We start from the raw sequence: 18,707 nt of genomic DNA, 5'->3' as shown, positions 1-18,707 counted from the left end.
GAGGAAAATTACCAAACCCAACCTAAACACATTTGAGTTTTTAATGAAAAAACAAAGTTGGATCATTGATGAGTCAACCAGTGATGTAGATAATATTTTTAATACTTTTTATTCCTCCTTTTTATATGTTTTTGACGTGTGCTTTCCCAAGGCCATATATATGTGTAAGGACGACTCACATGTTAGATGGATAAACCAAGAAATAATAGAATCCCAAGAAAACTTGAAAGAATTGTACTGGCGTACAAGAGACAAAACTGATGATAACAACAAAATAGTATATTCCAATGCTAAATATCAACACACTTTATTGCTCACTAATAGTAAGAAACAATATTTCAAGAATAAAATTGACAATGCAAAGAACATCAGCAAAGAGTCATGGACTATTATTAGAAATCTAACATGTGATGATTATGTAAATAGTTGTAATATATGTTTGAAAATCAATGACGAGCTCATCACCCATCCGGGTAATGTGGCAAACATTTTTAATGACTATTTTGTTTCTGAAATCATCAAACTGACTGGGCCGGTTAGTGAAACAAATATAGATTTTAATGATAATTTATTGGAGAACGATTTCCATTTGTGGCCTACAAGTGAGAAAGAAATAGCTGACATCATCATTAAAGTAAGCAATAAACATAGTGCTGGAATAGATGAAATACCCTGTAGTTTGTTGAAATGCTGCAAGGACATCATTGCTAAACCCCTCGCCATGATAATTAACAAATCGTTTGAACAAGGTGTCTTTCCAGAAAAAATTAAAACCTCAAAGGTTGTGCCTATCCACAAAGGTAACGAAAAAAATCTCGTTAAAAACTTTAGACCGGTAGCCGTACAGAGTGTATTCTCTAAAATATTTGAAATTGTATTTCTAAGAAGATTAATTCCCTTTTTGGATGAGAAAAACCTGCTTAATGATCATCAATTTGGTTTTAGAAAGAAGAAATGTACTACTGATGCAATATTTGACTTAATCATTGATTTGTATGATAATCTTGACGAAATAGGAGATCAGCTATGCATCTTCTATGACATGACTAAGGCGTTTGACCTTCTTTCACATGAGATACTGTTAAATAAATTAATCAAAATTGGTATCAAAGGCAAGCCATTACAATGGATCTCTACATATCTCAAAGACAGGAAACAAGTAGTCAATGTTAGACATTCAAGTCAAGACGGGCTATGTCGCCACTACCGTTCAACTCTATCACCTAATATTAATACCGGTGTTCCTCAAGGATCGAACTTAGGCCCTGTCCTATTCTTCCTCTACGTCAACGACCTGCCTGATTCAATAACGACAGGAAAAACCTGGTTGTTTGCCGATGATGTTTGCCATCTTGTAAGAGGTAGTGATGCTCGATCCTTAAGAATCAACGCCCAAGAAGGACTTAACGAAATGAGTAGTTGGTGTAACGACAATAAACTGTTACTGAATAGAAGTAAAACAAAGGCTCTTCAGATACACAATAGGAAAAAACCAGATTGTTGCCCTTTACTGCGCTCAGGAGGATCAACCATTAACATTGATAATTCCGTAAAATATCTTGGCCTAACCATCAGTGATGACCTGAGATGGCACAAACATATCGACAACATATCTGTGAGACTCACGGCAGTTTGCTATATGGTTCGAAGGCTCCAACCACTCCTGGAAAAAGAAGTACTAATGAAGATATACCATGGCTGTTTTCACAGCATCATGAAATATGGGATCCTACTATGGGGAAACAGCCCAGCTGCCCAACGAGTACTTCTCCTACAAAAAAGAATAATGAGATCTATTTTCTTGGAACCATTTCTCGCACACTGTAAGCCACTGTTTGAAGAAGCCAAGGTCCTTACCATGACAGCACTTTTTATCCTGGAGTCAGCACTGAGTGTAAAGAAGAACCCACAACTGTTCCTAATAAATGCAGCATTCCACAACTACAACACAAGGCAATGTAAAAATGTCCACCTAACCCAAGTAAACTCCACTTTAGTAGCAAATGGCCCTAAATTTATGTGCTCCAAAATCTATAACAAGATCCCAACTGAAATAAAAAATATTGAAGAAATAGAAAAATTCAAGATGTTACCGTACTCAAGAATTATTTATTGAAGAGGCCATACTACTCACTGACAGAGTACTTTGAAGATAAATGAAAAGGCCAATATTTTTTTGACGACCACGGCGCAGTGACGCTTCCAGTGGGAAATCTTCAAGTATCAAGTAAGTATCAAGTAAGTATCAAGAGTTGGCAGAGTTTTGTTTACTACTGTATCAACAAAACAAAATGACGCCATCTTGATCTTGCCTCTAATTTGACAAGTCCCACCAACCCGATCACCCGGCCAACCTAACAAAACGAAACTCTGAAACAAAACCAGCAAAAACAGTGGTACGTTTTTAAAACACAGAGTGGTTACTCCAGTTATTATTATAGCTCAGTGGTCCCTGTCAGTACTCAGTGCTGTCTGCTCCTGCTGTCACTTCCACTTCCACTTCACTTGCCTCTATTAACCAACTAGTCACAAAGTTTAACATTTTGCTGTTTATAAAAGAAGAAATCAAAATTTGGTCTTTTAATTAAATAATCATTACATATTATAATTTTAAAACATTTGTTACCCTGAGGAATTATATATAATTTTTAAAATTAAGAACAGAAACGAAATATGTCTAGCTCTCCGTAATTTTAGGTTAGTGTCAAATTCTAGTGGTTTGTGGTTTTTTTACTGTCAGTTCAGTTCAGTAGTGTTGCAGTTCATCAGCAATTGGTTCTTCTATTTTGATTTGTTTTATTTACTTTGTTTGGGTCCCTGTTCTGTTTTCAATGCATGCACATTATTTTCAGTTGGATTCTATGGATGACGAAGAGAGATCATTAAACTTGTGTTGTTGTGAATATATTGATGCAAATGATGAAAGAAATCACATATTAGGGTGCTGCTGCAACTGCTCTGAGCTAGACATGTGTATTGATAAGTAAGTACCTACAGCATGAAACTTGAGCCTAAACTGGAGGTCAGCATTTTTACCAAAAATTGCATGCCCTGAATGAAGCCTAGCTTGACTTAGAGTGGTCCATATAAAAGTGTTTCTACCACTGAAACCTGCCTATCTATTTAGCCTAACTAAACAATATTAGTAAATTAAACTGAATCGGGCACATAACTTAATGCCAAGTTAGCACCTTTCTTAACCCCCAAACCCCTCCCCCTATTGTGCACAATGAAGATCGTTGTGGTACAAGCAAGCTCTGCAGAAGGTCTGAAATCCACCAATAAATTATCTGTGCCCTTCAGCTTACAATTAATTATCTGTGGCCGGTGCTCTCCACCAAGCACAGGGATCAAGCCGTTGTGGTACTTATAAGAAGGTCCGAAAATCCACCAATGCGAAGGAGCAGGGCAGCTGGCAGTCTGCTGATCCACTTTGCAATTGAGCAAGGCGCTGAGCAGTATCAAGACTGACGTTTTCCCCAGTGATTCCCTAATATTTCTGGCACTGGGCCCATCTGGGTCCTTGACCCCCAGAAGATACCGATCATGAATTCAGACGTGAACAACGGTTTTGTGAGGGTGCCTCCGGAGCAGAGTCTAACTTTTTTCCTATCATAGAATTTTGAAAAATTTTTCTGGATAATTTTGAAAGGTAGATTGTGCCACTATTAAAAGGGTCCTATTAATGCAGACTCAGTCAAATCATATGCCAGACAATAGCCTATATCCTGTCCTGATACAGACCAGCCGCCAGCTCGGCCTGTCTGTACTGTCCTATCATAGCAGGCACGGCAGAGCACACCTTCTTCTTTTGTGACAGTTGGCATCCCCGCTGAGCCTCTTTGATCTTAGAGATTGGCGTTGAAATCACTCCCGACAATCACATCGTTGGAGCCATGCTCCAGGGAGAGGTCATCTGGAACTGTGCCATGCAGTTCACTGAGGCCATACTTTAGGCTAAGAAGGTCGCTCTCATTCGGAAAGCCCTAGTGGCATTGGCATAGTTAAAAAGACATAGCCTGAAGTAATGTGCTAAACAGGTCCAGGCTAGTGTCCTAGGAGATGAGGGTTTTTTTAGCTGGTAGTCCGGGGACTAGTGATGTGCGATACGTATCGTATCGTATCGGAATATCGCGATACGCGAGGGACAATACGATATTTTGATACGATATTTGAAAAACGATACGTATCGTATCGCCTAAAACGATATTTGTATTTATATCGGCACATAGAGCGATACGATTTATGTCAAAAAGATATTTTTAAGCTTTTTTGTGCAGGCCGAGCAAACTGCAAAATCTGTACTCTGTGGTTGTGTAGTTTGAAATTGGAGTTTTTGACGTCTGTATTTTTGGTTTTTACTTGATAATATACCAGTCCCATCCCAGTCCAGTCCATTTCCACTAGCGTGCTATCTAGCACTAGCAGTCCAGAGTGTGGGAACTGTCTGTGGCAATTACATTAATGTATCTGCATCCTAAAATGCTATGGGAAGGATAGGGAAACAGGTCCAAGACGTAGGGAGTTGTGAAGGAAGTAGTAAAGGTGAGCAGTGTGGAATGGAAATGGATTAATGTATCTGCAATACTAAGACTGTTTTCAGAGTAAACTAATGATTTTCCCCGAGCAAAGCTTGGTCCCAACTCCCCAGGTACTTATATAAATTTGCCGTTTCTAGGTTAGGTAGGGGAGGAGGGAAACGATACAATACGTATCGTTTTTCGATATTTTTGACGATACGATTCGCGTATCGCGATACAGACGCCCGATTCAATTTGGCGATACGATATTTTTTTACGATACGTATCGTATCGCCCATCACTACCGGGGACATTGACCCGCAGGAGTCCGGCACTACTGAAGGGACATTGAGCACCTCAAGTGCGTAAATTAATTTTTACCTCCTCCCCACAAGAAAAGGACAAGCCAAACGTGCAACTGGTTACGTAATCAATCAACAATAACTAAAATCGATTTGAAAAAGATTAACGATAAATAAAATCTGTATAGGCTAGTCTTAAATAAATATTAAATGATATAAATTAATAAATTAGAGAAATATTCAACTAATATATACATTTACAGTACCTAGGCCTATATGATACTATTATTAGCAGTTTTATTTGAGAATGCGGTAAAAACAAGGAAGCAAAAAAGGGAAACAACATCAACAAAACATAAGCTCCAAACAGCTCTCTGACTGATGATTATTAACAGTCTGCTTCTGCTTCCTTTCTGCTTTCTTAATTAGGCAGACGCTGTTAAATGCACTATTTCTTTGTTTAAATTAAATTTATTAAATCTATTTTAATTGTCAAAAATATTTATTTTCATTGTAAAAGCGAACCACTAACAGCAACTTCTTTCATCGTCCCATTGTATTTTGGGAATTTTTTACTTTATCCTACAACATTAAATTTGATCAAGGCTGGCCAGTGGGTAGGCTATTCCTTTTTACTTACCCAACCCCCTACTTTTAAATTGCATTAATTTTCGCTGTTCATAAATTAATCCACACAGCATGGTTTAAATATTGTAATTAAAATTTGGCTTTTTTATACTGATGTTTAAAAATTTTTTTTTTTTAAATAGTCCTATGAAAAATTATAATTTATTAATAAAAAAACAAGAATTATCTTTTCTTTTGCGTGAATGTACATTACACGCAATAGATGCAAGTCAAATGGATTAATGGATATAATAGTAATATTAATAATAGTAATAATAGTAATATTAATAAGTTTGATAAAGGTAAGGTCAAGAACAATAAATAAAACAGGTAGGCCTAGGCCTACATTGTGAATATGTATGCAACGCAAGAAGGGCATCTTAAAATTATGACAGATCTTCAAGGAAAATACAGTGGCATAAAAATTACGCTGCCCAGAAATTAAATGTTGAGATAATAAGGCAATGTAGAGAAATGATAAGGAGCAATGAATGGAGGGCGAATAACAATAGTTGACTAAGATCTCAAAGGTCAGGTTGTTTGCCCGGCTCTGTCAATCTATGCAGACGTTATTTGTACAAACTTGTGCGTCACCTGTCACTGTTCACTTATCAGTCACTTGTGTAGTTCAACATATAAATGTATTGCCACTGTAATTTATTTACTGACAACAAAATCTACAGTATTACCAGATGTTTCCATTGACACTTAAATTGACGTCAATTAAGTAATCTGGTATCAGTTAAACTTGTCTTATTTAAGCGTGAACTAAAAATCAGTTATTAAGTCAGTTAACTATATCTATTATGTTTTTCAGGTTATTTAAGTGTCAAGGTATGGCCCCTAGAACATTTGCTCGTCTCTTTTCTGTGCTGCAAGACAGATTCCGCATCCCATGGCGGGGAGGTGCCCGACAGCTCAATATTGACTCGATCATCCCTATCATTCTGCTCCCGGCTCTAGGCTACATAGCTGCTCAAGGAGTGTGGATATCCGTCGTAGTATTTACATCGCTTCCGATATTTCTCATCTACACACATTACATATTCATGAGAATTTCTTCTCAGACAAAGTTCTTCTACGTTTGGACTCTAGTGTCAGTGATACTGATTGTGAGTGTGTTTGAGGTGCCCGTGGTGGTCACTTTAGACATTCAGCCGGAAGAACACAAGATGTTTTTATTATTTACAATCTTGATGGTCTTTTGTGGTGTAAAAACTCGACTAACTGCTGAACAGTCGCATGTCAAAGGTGATGTTAAGATAGATGAGAGTTTACTAGAGTGCGCAGTGTGTCACAAAAGCGTTCTGCCGAGAACGTTTCACTGCTGCATTTGTCGGACGTGTATCATCAAGAGAGATCAGCACTGTGCCTGGTGAGTCGATGTTCTTACTTTACGACTAAACAGTTTGGGTTATTTGTACAAATCATGCAATATTTCTAGAAATACTTATTTTATTTATAACCACTTTTGATATATTTGTCCCACAAAACAATCTTTAATAATTTAAAAATTAAAAACCTATATTTTCAACTGGTTTTTATTTAAAGCACTAAAATAATGTGGAAAATTTAAGATTTCCAGTATTCAACATATTACTTACCAGTTTAAGCTTAGTAAAAGATGCTTTCCAGGTTAGACTGCTGCATCGGGGAGAGCAATTATCGCTGGTTCATGGCTACATTGGTGACTGCAGTGTGTCAGCTAGCTCTGTGTTCTAATCTCATCCTCACCACGGCCTGTCATCCGTTCACAGTGTTTGCAACGATCATGCTTCCAGACGACTGCAGCGACGTTTACTTTGACATTCTGTGAGTAACGCCGGGTTTAAATACTTTTGTTGATGATTTTAAATTAACAAATATTAAGTTTTGTGTTAACCTCTTTACCACACCATATAGACCAGCTGTCTCCAACCTACAGCCCACAGGGCCACATCCGTCTCATGAACAGGCTATAGAAATATATAGGCTATGATTTCTATGTAATTACATACACTGATGACCCCACCATTGCGGCAACAACTGGACAGGCCGCCTGGACACTGGGATTTGTTGGTTGAACAGCCTTTTTGAAAACAACCTTGAAAAGTAAAAAAAAATCTGTGATTTAATTTGACTAATAAAATTATTATTACATTAAATCTTTTTAAATCCTTAGAACTTAGTTGGGCTAATGTAATTTGTTCTATATTGCAGATATGCCACCATTTTTGTGACAGCCCTGTATGCCATCCTTGCCTTGTTGTTCCTGATTGTTCTTCTTCTTCACGAGTGTTGGCTCATTTCCCTCGGGATGACGGGTCACGAGTGGCGCAATGTCTCTGACAGAGTTTGCTGTGGTGTCCGTTCCAACAGGCCATACAGTAAAGGTTTCTTACGCAACTGGACTGATTTCTTTTTAGGTAAATAGGCTAAATAATACATTATTTAAGGTAGTATGTCTGAAGTATTGTATTGTTTTTATATCTTATACCGTTTAGTTCCGTAATTGTGTTGCCTTTCCTCAACGGTAAAATCCAATCCAATACCTACAGTAGACTCCTTGTTGCTTGTATCTGTTTGATTCACACTTAGGATGGTTTTAAGTAGAGCCTGGGAGCCAGACTAATTTTCTTAGATTTGGGTAAAAATCGAGTGTTAAATGTTTGTGAGTAATTTTTAGCAACCGAAGGACCATTTAAAAATACCTGTACAATTAAATCGTGAGTAGAGAGTTCCATGCTGAGACGTCGCTGCGAAGTGAGGGCCCTCAATCAGTCTCTTAGTCTTCATGGTGTGGCGGACGAGGTGTTGAGATGATCACAATAATTACACTGAATTTAGAGGAATAAACTATACAAGAGTAAAAAGAGAATATTAGAGCGTTGAGAGAAAGACGTGGTCACTACCATGTCCAAGGCACATCAAACCCGACGCTGATCACTATCTAGCCGGTCGGGGGAGGGGAACATCCCGATCAAAGTTCAATTCTACAGGTGAGCGTATTGAAAATGAAAACTCAAAGGATTGGATTGCTTACAATAAAATAAAATCTTGACCTCGATTCTAATAACTCTAGTAAAAACCAAAATATATATAATTTGTTTGGTTACAGAAATATAAAATAAAATACCCTGCAATGTGCAAATAAAAACCTTTTAAACCTTACATTTTGTACTTAAATATCCAACATCGAGTTGGGTTGAAATGAAAAAAAATAATCAAAAGTATTGGTTGCTTTAAAAAGTATTGATTAAAGAATATTAATTGTAGGTCTTTACTACCATTGGCTTATACATTATTGTACATTACATCTTTCAAGGTCACAGCAAAAAGTTCAGAATCCTCTGCAATCACTGAGACATTATCAAGGTCTCCTATGACCACAACAAAACCTTGAACATCACACTCAGCATACAATTTCTGCGGTCTCAGAAATAAAAACTCGGATCGAAAACCGAGCCGCTTGCACATTTCACATTTCTATCATTACCCGACCCGAGCTTTGCCGACTTGTTGTCTTGACCGATATGTAATTCAGTATGTATGTTTTTCTAGGTTCTCGCTCAAAACAAATGTCAACAATGATCATATGAAGAAGGAATATCGTGAGGAAATCCCTCAACGTAAGACTCTTAAGAAATGTTCACATATGACTTCTAAAGTCATCGCTACACATCATTCTAGTCGACTGTTTGTCAGTATGAATTGTTGGGTAACTTGTTATGTTACATTTTATAGCGTTATGTATTCGTTTAAGTTTTTGCTTTTGCATATATTTGCAATGATTACATTTAGAGGTGGAAGATAAATACTACAGAGAATTAAGGTACTGAGGTCACCGTGTTGTGCATGTGCATACGTACACGCTAGGGCTATATACTTGTGTCAAGCAATGAAGAGCCTGAGTGGCAATCACTCTGCGGAAGTTCCTATTGCACAGGACACAGGGTCTTCCTTCAGCAGGAGCGTTTTATTACGTGATGAGGAGGGGGGTCAGGAGAAGCTACGGTGTGCGGTGTTGGACTTTACCCTAGTCACCAGTGACTAGTGCTAGACACCACAAGTGCACCATTGAATGCACCTCTGTACCTTACTTCTCTGTCTGAACACTTTAAAGATAATTAATGATTGTACCATCAAACTATTTTGACCAAAGATACTGCTATGGCTAAAAATGTATCCTTATCCTAGTTTATATGTAATCGTTTAGGTTTATGCCTCTTAAGTGACTTTGTCAGAATTTGCTCTGATGTGGAGTTTCTTGGTTATAGACTGTTGAGATTTATAATAGATATAATTTTCAGGAGCGATAGTCACAAGGTGGCTGGGAAAACTAGATTTGAGTTGGGTATTTGTATTAAAGACTGGGAATGGATAGGGTATTGAACATTAAATTAGCAATTACATATTATTATTGTGGTTAATAACTATAACTAATAACTGTTTACCAGTTTACTATGCCATAATGTGCACATATAGCAATCGATAGTCTATAAACTGATTGATTTGAACCCCTTACAGTCAAAAAGTACTTAATAAGACACATAATTTGACTTGTTTAGCTCATAGGTTCATTATTGTACAGTATTATTTTTTGTAATACACTACAATACATGGTCCCACAAGAGTCAGACAGTCAAGAGTAAAATATAGTTGGACCGCTTAGAAAACGACCTGCGCGCTAATGCTAAACCAATGCTACAGGAGGTCGCTTTCTAAGCGGCCGAACTATAATAAAGCATGCTATCTTGTACCTTGAACTGGGTTTTTGGTAGTTGATGAAAACAAATTACCAACATTTAAAACAGCATATTTCTGATGATTTGAAAATTTAAAACCTTAAAAGTCACGTTATAGAAATCATGGTAGCCTACTCTATGAATAAAGGGGTGCATAATTCAAATGCATTAACCTAAAGTTATAATTTCTCTTTTTGATGCTGACTTCTATAACAGTTTGATTTGTTAAATACATTCAGCATTTATATTTTAATTTATAATAAAACTATCAGTTTATCTTTTATTTTGTTAATTAATTTTGTATATATTTATAAATTAATATACTGCTTGACTTCAGTTTTGAAGCAAATAAATACTCTTACAGCAATAAGTACCAAAAAATGTATAACACGAATACCGTACTGTAATGTAACTTTATTTTTTTACTGTACATTTTTAAGACCTAGGTTATTTACTTTAGAATTAAGTTATTTAGCTTAACCATAATTTAAGAAAATTTGTATTAGTATTTAACGTCCAATAACACAAGACTGATTGTTGGTGGCTTAGATATTTTTTACAGTGTATTTAAATATTGTGGCAGTATAGAATTTTTTCAAAAATAGCTGGTTAAATATATCATAATTTAATTTTAAAACGCCATTTCCACATATCATTACTTGATATGTTTGGTTAAATTTAGATGAATCATGGCTTTAAAGTCAAAATATTCGGCCCAGATGTTAATGGTTGATTTATTTATGTGTGAGAAATTAAAATATTCTTTTCCTGCAAAACTCTCTCTGAGTAAGAAAACCCAAAACCCTTATCATTGTGTTTTCATTCATTATGATTTAATAATCACGTAAAAATTCATTTGTAAAATTTAGTAGATTATGGATCTATGAAATGTATTGATGTTAATTAAAATCATGTAAATTTTGACTTGTACAGTTACAAGATATGAATTTTCTTATTGTTAATGTTAGCTATTTTTTTTAAGTCTGTTAAACGTTTAGACTATGTACAAGCACAAGAATGGAAAAGCGAATAGGAATCTAAGTTTTAAAATTAAGTGGCAACCAAAAATATCAGCCTGATTAAATAAGAAGTAATGTCACCTTTAAGTCCTTTTCACAATGGTTTATAGCTTTAGAAATGAGTTATTTTATGCATAGTGAAAGAACATTTTGTAGACACGTATCAATCCTCTTGTTATTGTTATTGCATTGCTTACTAGGTATCAATGTCACTACTAGGATAACATTTTAAGAACAGCTTGGTTCCTTCTGCTTTTCCGCACAAGTCTTAACTAGGTGTTAAAAAAGTAGGTAAATCTATTATGTAATTGTGCACAAATTAGGACATTGTATAAGCACAAAATGGTTAAGCTACAGCAAAACTTGTGCTTTATTCCTGAATGAGGAGCTGTGATTTTAAAATATCTTTAGTAAATAGGCCTAAAGAACTGCAGTAGGGTTTTTATAAATGTTTAAAACTCGCTATTAATATATTTATTTTGTTATTTGTGTAGGAAGTGCCTATAAAATATATTACTTTAAGAATTTGATAAGTGTTTTCTCATTTTCCAGATAAGTTGTACATATTTTTTGTTAATAAACAACTTTTCACCTTAAAGTTTTAGTAGTGTTCAATTCTTCTACTCAACATAAAAACAGAGGAAGTGATGAATTATGGTTGAAGAGCCAGCCGTAGACTTGTGCAAAAGGTGCGCCCGCACAGGTATACTTAGTGCAAAATATAAAAAAATTATTGTGAATTTTATTTCAATTATGAAAAATGTAAAAGAGAGAAGTAATACTAATATTACACATTGAGATGTTTGTTATTATTGTTGGGATTAGACATTTTTGGTAGTAAGGGGCTCCGCACCGCCCAAGACCAGCTCTGGGTTGAATGTAGGGAAGAGGGCTAAGAGGTGAGTAGGAAATCTATTTCGCCAAAGCCTACGGTTTCTCTACCACTACTATGCGTTGTTTTAATTTCCGTTTTACTCTGAATTTTTATATGAGACTCCAGTGTATGAAATATACAAAATTTACTTAGGTAATATTTATTTGCTAATAATTAGGGTAATCAGAGTAGGGCTTGGGTGGTTGGGGCTGGTAAGAGTAGTTGTACGCAGGATACTGATTGTACGGGGTTTGAGATTGTCTGGAGGGAGTGTTGTACGAAGGCGCAGCCCCGTAGGAATATGAAGGAGCCCCATAAGGAGGAGCGTAGGGTGGGGGTGCTCCATATGGAGGTGGAGCAGCCCCATAAGTCTGTGGAGCACTGTAACTCTGCGGAGGTGCTTGTGCTCCATAATACGGGGGTGCTCCGTATGATGGTGCCCCTCTGGCAGCGGGGAGCTTGTAGGGACCAGGGGGAGGGGGACCTCCGGCTCCCCCGTATTGGGGACTGTAGGGACTCTCTATGATGAACACAGGTCCTTTGGACTGGATGGAAACTGTGTAGCCTGCTCCAAATCTGCCCTCTGAAACAATGTATTCATGATAATTGTGACAAAAAAAAGGAAGTAAACATTAATTTCATTTTTAAGTGAATTACCCCCCCCCCCAGGGAAGAAGCTATTTTTTACAGGTTTTTTTTCACAATCCAGACCTTAGTTGTTAGGTCTAGCATCATATTTAGACATTTTGATAGACAGCATAATTTATTGATAGTTCAATGACAGAGGTCTACAACCTCTCTTGAGATGGAATCAACCTTCAGATTTGAAAGTGAGCACTATATCCGCTTGGCTGCCTAGACAATTGTTGAATTTATGAAAAAAAATTGGTTCATTACGAATCCACTACACACTACACTACACAATCAGATTTGTTAAAGATTTTCTATTCAGCATTAGTGTAAGCAAGGCCACACTAAAAAAACAGGCCGTAATGCTCGTCAAGCATGACGTCACGATAGAAGACGGCAATGACATAATGTTTGCCGTTTGTGATCAGCTGCTTGTTTTAAATTTTCCTTGGAAAATAAATAAATAAATACCTACGTCATTGCAGTCTTCTATCGTGATGTCATGCTTGACAAGCATTACGGCCTATTTTTTTAGTGTGGTCTTGGTGTAAGTGAACAAAAACATTATAACATGGTAATATATGTTTACATGTCTTTTTTTTTGTTGCAAAACCTAGAAGCGTTTTATTATTAACGTTTATTATTATAAGTCACCTCGTATCTTGTCTGACTTGTATCTTCTTTTCAAACTTTTTATGAAGCGTTCGTACAGAGACTTGGACCTGCGGGCGCCCATTGCCTGATAGAAGAACGGTTTGTCCAAGTACACCATAGAGTACAGGCTGATCTGGCTGAGGATCAGCAACTCCTGACCTTTGTCCATCACCGTCCGAGTCCATCTCTGCGTGCTGTGTTCTGCGTGGTAGAATCTCGTCGTCAGAAGGGTGTTGACCCTGCAAAACTCATAAAAATCGGCAACCTGATACAGCAACTGTAGGTTATGAAAAAGCTTGTTTGCGATTTGTGTAACTAATTACCTAATGAGAATAATAAATCTTGTATTGCAATTTTGTTAAGAGGAAATATTTTAATGAAGTTTTCACTGGGGAGACATCTTTTTTGGAACAAAGCTGGTTTCTAGTCTCCATGTTGATAAGAAATTGGATAATTATAAAAGGGGCTCAGATAAATCAGTTGGCGAGTGTTAAACTTGGCAAGCATTTTTACGGTACATTAAAAAAAATCAATCATGAGTTTCTTGGGCTCTCAACAAAACCATCAAACAATTTTACATTGCATGATAAATATTTGAAAGGTTTAAATCATTGCTTTTTAGAATAAGTAAATTCTTTTAAAATGTGTTCAAATAGTGTAAATTAATCAGAGTTGTAATTTTGTGGGTAGTGTGGAAGTAAGTATTGTGCAACTCATCCGGAAAGATGTTTACTCACATTATACCCTGTGCCAGGTTTGCCGAGCGCAAGAACTATCATGCTTGCACCATAGACATCTACTTCCCGGTCTTGTAGCCTCATGTATATTACTATCTGTTAAATTTGTTTTTTAATGATGAAAAAGAAACTTTATAAAATATTTTAAAGCCAATTTTGATACAGCTGTCAACTGACCTAAACAAATAATTAAACTACCTTAACTCACATGTAATTTAGATCATCGTTAGTGTCTTGGGCCCCAAAGCCAATCCAAGCCACCAATCCAGTGCCGATGGCAGACACCACCAAGTCATCAACTATAACCATTGTTAGTTTTTAATATACTGTATTAGGCTACTTTTTTGAAAACTTATAACGACCTCATAGGAGCGACAACCACAACTAGGCTTGACAATGACACCATAAGTGTGTCGAAACCGGTAGCCATTAAGACTGCCAAGGATTACATTGGTAACAAGGTATTTAACCTCTAAATTAGTAAGTAATCCGGAAGGCAACACCTCAGAAATTAAACTTGATTGAGTTTGCAAACCAGCATGATCGGACCATGTGAATGGGATTTTATGCGGTAAATGGGGTTTTCCCATTTTTTTTTTCATCAAAATATAAAATTTGCAATTTCTATCCAATACATTTTTTAGAGATTAAAAAACAAATAATTTATTATATTGAAGTGTTTTCATGCACTTAATGGTTATGGAGAAAATTTAAAAATGTCAATTGTTAATGGATATATTTTTATCAAACTTATTAATTTTATACTAAGCTATTAATATTTAATATTTTACAAAAAAAAAACAGACTTTATTACCCTCCCTGTAGCAGCAAACCTAGGTAGGTACTTATTAAACCTAATGTTACATAAATAGAAAAAAAATCAGGCAAATGGAAATTCACTTAGTCTGCAGGCTCGCTGCAGTAAGGGTATTTACCTCATCTTACTATGAGTGTGTTTACCAAGAAATTGTTTGATGAGAATTCAAATTTATTTGTCTATAAAATTAAGAGAACATTCAATTAGGGTTACTTAAATCAATGAATGATTCCTGGAACCCAAAAGGGTCATTGAAAAAAATGAAGTTAACTACCATGGAAAGGCTTTAGTTTAAGCATAAGAAAACTTTTAGAGATCCTAGAATAAAATAACTTACAACAAAACAAAAAATAGTTTCTTAAATCCTGTAGTGTTAAAATAAAATTGTATATTCAGTTACCAACCTGTGACCGTAGCATTTTGCACTCTTTGTAGAACAGCTCTCATTTTTCTAAAACACTGTAGTCTTTAACACACCCACTCACAGGTTAGATTTTTTGATTACACTAACAAACTACAAACGAGGCATTCCACATTACGTAATGAATGGAATGGACAGTCTTGCTCCCTTGATAAGAGTTTATTAGCATTGTTCTAGTCAGGTGGACGTTAAATTGAACTAATGATAGTAAAACTGCAATTCATTTTATGTAATTGTTTGTTTTGATGTTAAGTAAATGTTAAAGATGTGTAAATACTTATATTTATAAGGCAAAATAGTATTCAAAGGTGATGATTTCTGCTTTGAATACAAAATTGTATGTTGAATTACGGTTCTTAGATAACTTACAAAGGTAATGGATTTTGTTATAAGTAATTTATTTAAGTAAGTTTATTCATTTCATCGGAGCAGTAACACACTTGCTAATTTGTATTTAAATCTGAATGTATAATGCTGTCATGTAGAATGAAAGTAAGATGCAATTAAGAACTTTGAACCAAAATGAATGATTGAACAGAAACAACTACCGGTAATAAATAACCAAACAAAATAACTTACTGGATGAGCTGGTGTATATCTATAAAATATTGTATCATTATCTTTTACTATACAGTATAAGAGCATACAAAAAATTACTTTTTGCATTCTTTTGAAAAATATACGTTACAAAAGTACTTGAACAACGAATTAAAATAACACATCTGCCAGTCAAAACGGGTTTCTTTTTAAAATTTGAAAAAGACTCAATATTATGCCATTACAATGCAATTGTGACAAATCAGTTCTATAAGAAGTCAGTTGTATTAGACCAAGCCCGCAAAAAATCATAAAAAATAACAGAGGATTTTAATTCAAAACCCATAACACTCCTGGGCGCTGGTTTCCTTTTGTTACGAACAATTCTACCAAGTATGAATTAGATGACTTTTAACCTTTATCGGGAATTGTTTTTGGCGATGGTTTGCGATTAACAAAGTAAAACATTAGGAGAGGAATTTGTTGCGGTCATTATCAAACAGCAAGTTGTGTAACTCCTTTGGTTCTTGGTCTCTAGCACAAAGCTTGTTAGAAATACTACACCCAGCAGTGGTTCCCAAATGCTTGGTTCCACCAATGTCTTATCTCTGCCACTATCAGCAATGTTATCAAGATGTTATCAGTGACAGTGTAGTGGCGGTGAGATGAGAGCCGTCGTGCAGAGAGTTCTTGAAACTCAGATCAGAGGTAACCAAACACAACTTAAGTAATCTGATAGCAAGTTTTGTTTCAATCAAAACATTTAGCTATGTCAAACGTGTTTCAAGCAATCTTGTCCTAGTACACAAACTCGATGGTTCAAATGCATATATCAAGTTTTTAACCTCTAGTGCTTGCAACTTGCAAATCAGTCGCTATGATAGTTGAAATTATCTTACTAGATTTATAATATGTATTTGTTGTTTTTATAATCATTCCTCATGTTTTGCTGTTTTTATCCTTTTGAAACTGTGTGATTATTTTGACACTATTGTACAATGTACGTACAAATGAATAAAGATATTTGAATTGAATTGAAAAAAATAAGATTGTTATGAAGAAGAGGGATTAAACTTCTAAATGGATAATGTTAACATATTCAACAAAACCGGAAGACACTGAGTTGAGTCTTTAACACTCATTTTTAACAAAGTATAGTCAACTACAATATGATTTTCTTCCCATCGTTTTTGTTTTTGGTGAGTTGACATCAAACACATTACACACATGACATCATACACAATTACATGTATGAGGTAGAAAATCTTTTGCTATCAAGCCAGCTCCTTCTAGATGCTATTCGTGTATAGTACTCTATACACGACATAAACATCGGAAAAGGTGCATCATTTTGTGATAAAAGGGATAAACACAGCATTTAGTAGTTAGTGGAGGAAATTTACAAAATTTGTTGATTTAACCTTATCACAAAAAAACTAAGTCAGAATTGAACAAAATATTTAATAGGATGTCAATAATGTTTCAGATGGTAATTTCATCACCAGCACAGTGACGCTTGGACTGTGTATCTCAGTCACATTTCACAAGAATGATTCTATAGAGGACCTCAATTATATGTAAGGAAAATATTATATTATATCTTGCTCTATTACATATAACTGACTCAAGACACCTGAACCTTGATTGTTTTGACACCTCTATGCATACAATAATTTCTTAGTTTACTTAGAAATTAGTAAAATGAGTGTGTTGAGAAATTGTGTTTATGTTTATATATTTACTTTATATAACATTGACGATGGATTTATACTTACATTTGATGTATTCCAAACCTTGACAATGGATCTTGTCAACAATTCCATTCTTGGTTATAATAATTCAATAATTGCTTCATTTCCAACGTTAATATAAGGTTTTTCAACAATAGCCTATCTATGACTTCACAACTTTATTATATATTCTACGTTTATCAGTTAAGTTTATTCAGTTTCAACGGTTTTCCTTTTCTAGGGCCAAAAAGGTACTGAACCTTAAACTTTTCAATGACAACCTATCAAACAAACCTTGGAAGATGGACATCAGGCAGAAAGGCTATGGAATAACGGTTCTAAAAGAGAAAAGGCTCATATCAGGGTTTAACGGATCTCAACCTATCTTTGATGACGCAATGGAAACTCGATTTGCTTACAAGTTCTACAAAATGTTCATCAAGTTGCTGCGTCAACTTCACGACTCTAAACTCGTTAAAGGTAATACTAGTACTATTCTCAGGCACTACATTTTCTGTTTAAGTTATCAATCTTTTTCACCTTTTTGCTTGTGACACAACCACTACCTATAAACACAGCAAAACACAGATAATAAGTAATAGTGCATTGGAAAAGTTAAAGGTTTAAAAACATTATGATACACTTTTACCTGTAGGATAATGATTTTTAAAATCACGTTCTTAATAAATCAATGATATGAGTTGATGAGTACCAAAATACACCTCATATTTATAACATAACTTACGTAAGGGATTCTTAGCAAATATGACCTCTTTCACAAGAGTTTAATATTTGATCAGTTTTACGTTTCAATTTAATATTTCAACTTCAAAATATTTGCAGGAACATCATTCCGAAAGCCAGTCAGAGTCAATATAATTCACGACGGACCAGCTATATTCGTTCTTCACTCACCTAAAAATATGAAACGATCGCCAAGAGAAAAGTTTATAGCAGCGTACGGTATGAAATATTTTGTTGATTAAAATTGAATTTACTTTCTCAAGTTTAAATTCACTACCCTTTATTTTCTGAACCCAAAATATTTATAGGTAGATATTATATTGCAAGGATCTATGTAACACTAATAAACTTTAAAACCACACAAGGCACTA

General features: G+C 35.3%; 3 protein-coding genes across 4 annotated transcripts; 2 read left to right on the top strand and 1 right to left on the bottom strand.

The window, feature by feature from the left end:
* The first annotated feature begins 2,605 nt into the window (after window positions 1-2,605).
* Window positions 2,606-11,725, top strand: LOC128987930 (palmitoyltransferase ZDHHC23-like). Of its 2 annotated transcripts, XM_054409037.1 has the most exons (6): window positions 2,606-2,697; window positions 2,853-2,983; window positions 6,267-6,824; window positions 7,085-7,261; window positions 7,649-7,854; window positions 8,990-11,725. In XM_054409037.1, exons 2-6 carry the CDS (start codon window positions 2,862-2,864, stop codon window positions 9,025-9,027), a joined length of 1,101 nt encoding a protein of 366 aa, XP_054265012.1. In that variant the 5' UTR covers window positions 2,606-2,697; window positions 2,853-2,861; the 3' UTR covers window positions 9,028-11,725. The 2 variants fall into 2 exon arrangements, with proteins under 2 accessions (XP_054265012.1, XP_054265010.1); XM_054409035.1 differs by lacking the exon at window positions 2,606-2,697 and having other exon boundaries at window positions 2,823-2,983.
* Window positions 11,726-12,233: 508 nt separating this feature from the next.
* On the bottom strand, window positions 12,234-15,469 carry LOC128985155 (D-aminoacyl-tRNA deacylase-like). Its single transcript, XM_054404537.1, has 4 exons — window positions 15,309-15,469; window positions 14,296-14,386; window positions 13,351-13,589; window positions 12,234-12,649 (listed from the first exon to the last, which is right to left on the bottom strand). The coding sequence occupies exons 1-4, from the start codon at window positions 15,349-15,351 to the stop codon at window positions 12,234-12,236; spliced, it is 789 nt and encodes a 262-aa protein (XP_054260512.1). The 5' UTR covers window positions 15,352-15,469.
* A 1,042-nt stretch (window positions 15,470-16,511) lies between these two features.
* On the top strand, window positions 16,512-18,578 carry LOC128985154 (D-aminoacyl-tRNA deacylase 1-like). Its single transcript, XM_054404536.1, has 4 exons — window positions 16,512-16,570; window positions 17,349-17,439; window positions 17,834-18,072; window positions 18,436-18,578. Exons 1-4 carry the CDS (start codon window positions 16,528-16,530, stop codon window positions 18,576-18,578), a joined length of 516 nt encoding a protein of 171 aa, XP_054260511.1. The 5' UTR covers window positions 16,512-16,527.
* The last annotated feature ends 129 nt before the right edge of the window (window positions 18,579-18,707 follow it).

This window comes from Macrosteles quadrilineatus, unplaced genomic scaffold, assembly GCF_028750875.1.
Source record: "Macrosteles quadrilineatus isolate MER2022 unplaced genomic scaffold, UCM_ALF_1.0 Scaffold_2__2_contigs__length_208266976, whole genome shotgun sequence".
NCBI classification, from domain to species: domain Eukaryota; kingdom Metazoa; phylum Arthropoda; class Insecta; order Hemiptera; family Cicadellidae; genus Macrosteles; species Macrosteles quadrilineatus.
This window is presented reverse-complemented; position numbering and strand designations above follow the sequence as displayed.

Excerpts from the sequence above, each read along its gene's own strand:
- LOC128985154 (XM_054404536.1), top strand. The coding sequence starts at position 16,528 with ATGAGAGCCGTCGTGCAGAGAGTTCTTGAAACTCAGATCAGAG. Across the intron at positions 16,571-17,348 it reads TCTTGAAACTCAGATCAGAG|ATGGTAATTTCATCACCAGC; the intron begins GTAACCAAACAC and ends ATAATGTTTCAG. Across the intron at positions 17,440-17,833 it reads ATAGAGGACCTCAATTATAT|GGCCAAAAAGGTACTGAACC; the intron begins GTAAGGAAAATA and ends TTCCTTTTCTAG.
- LOC128985155 (XM_054404537.1), bottom strand. The coding sequence starts at position 15,351 with ATGAGAGCTGTTCTACAAAGAGTGCAAAATGCTACGGTCACAG. Across the intron at positions 14,387-15,308 it reads GCAAAATGCTACGGTCACAG|TTGATGACTTGGTGGTGTCT; the intron begins GTTGGTAACTGA and ends CAATGGTTATAG. Across the intron at positions 13,590-14,295 it reads AACGATGATCTAAATTACAT|GGTCAACACCCTTCTGACGA; the intron begins GTGAGTTAAGGT and ends TGAGTTTTGCAG.
- LOC128987930 (XM_054409035.1), top strand. The coding sequence starts at position 2,832 with ATGCATGCACATTATTTTCAGTTGGATTCTATGGATGACGAAGAGAGA. Across the intron at positions 6,825-7,084 it reads AGAGATCAGCACTGTGCCTG|GTTAGACTGCTGCATCGGGG; the intron begins GTGAGTCGATGT and ends GATGCTTTCCAG. Across the intron at positions 7,262-7,648 it reads GACGTTTACTTTGACATTCT|ATATGCCACCATTTTTGTGA; the intron begins GTGAGTAACGCC and ends TCTATATTGCAG.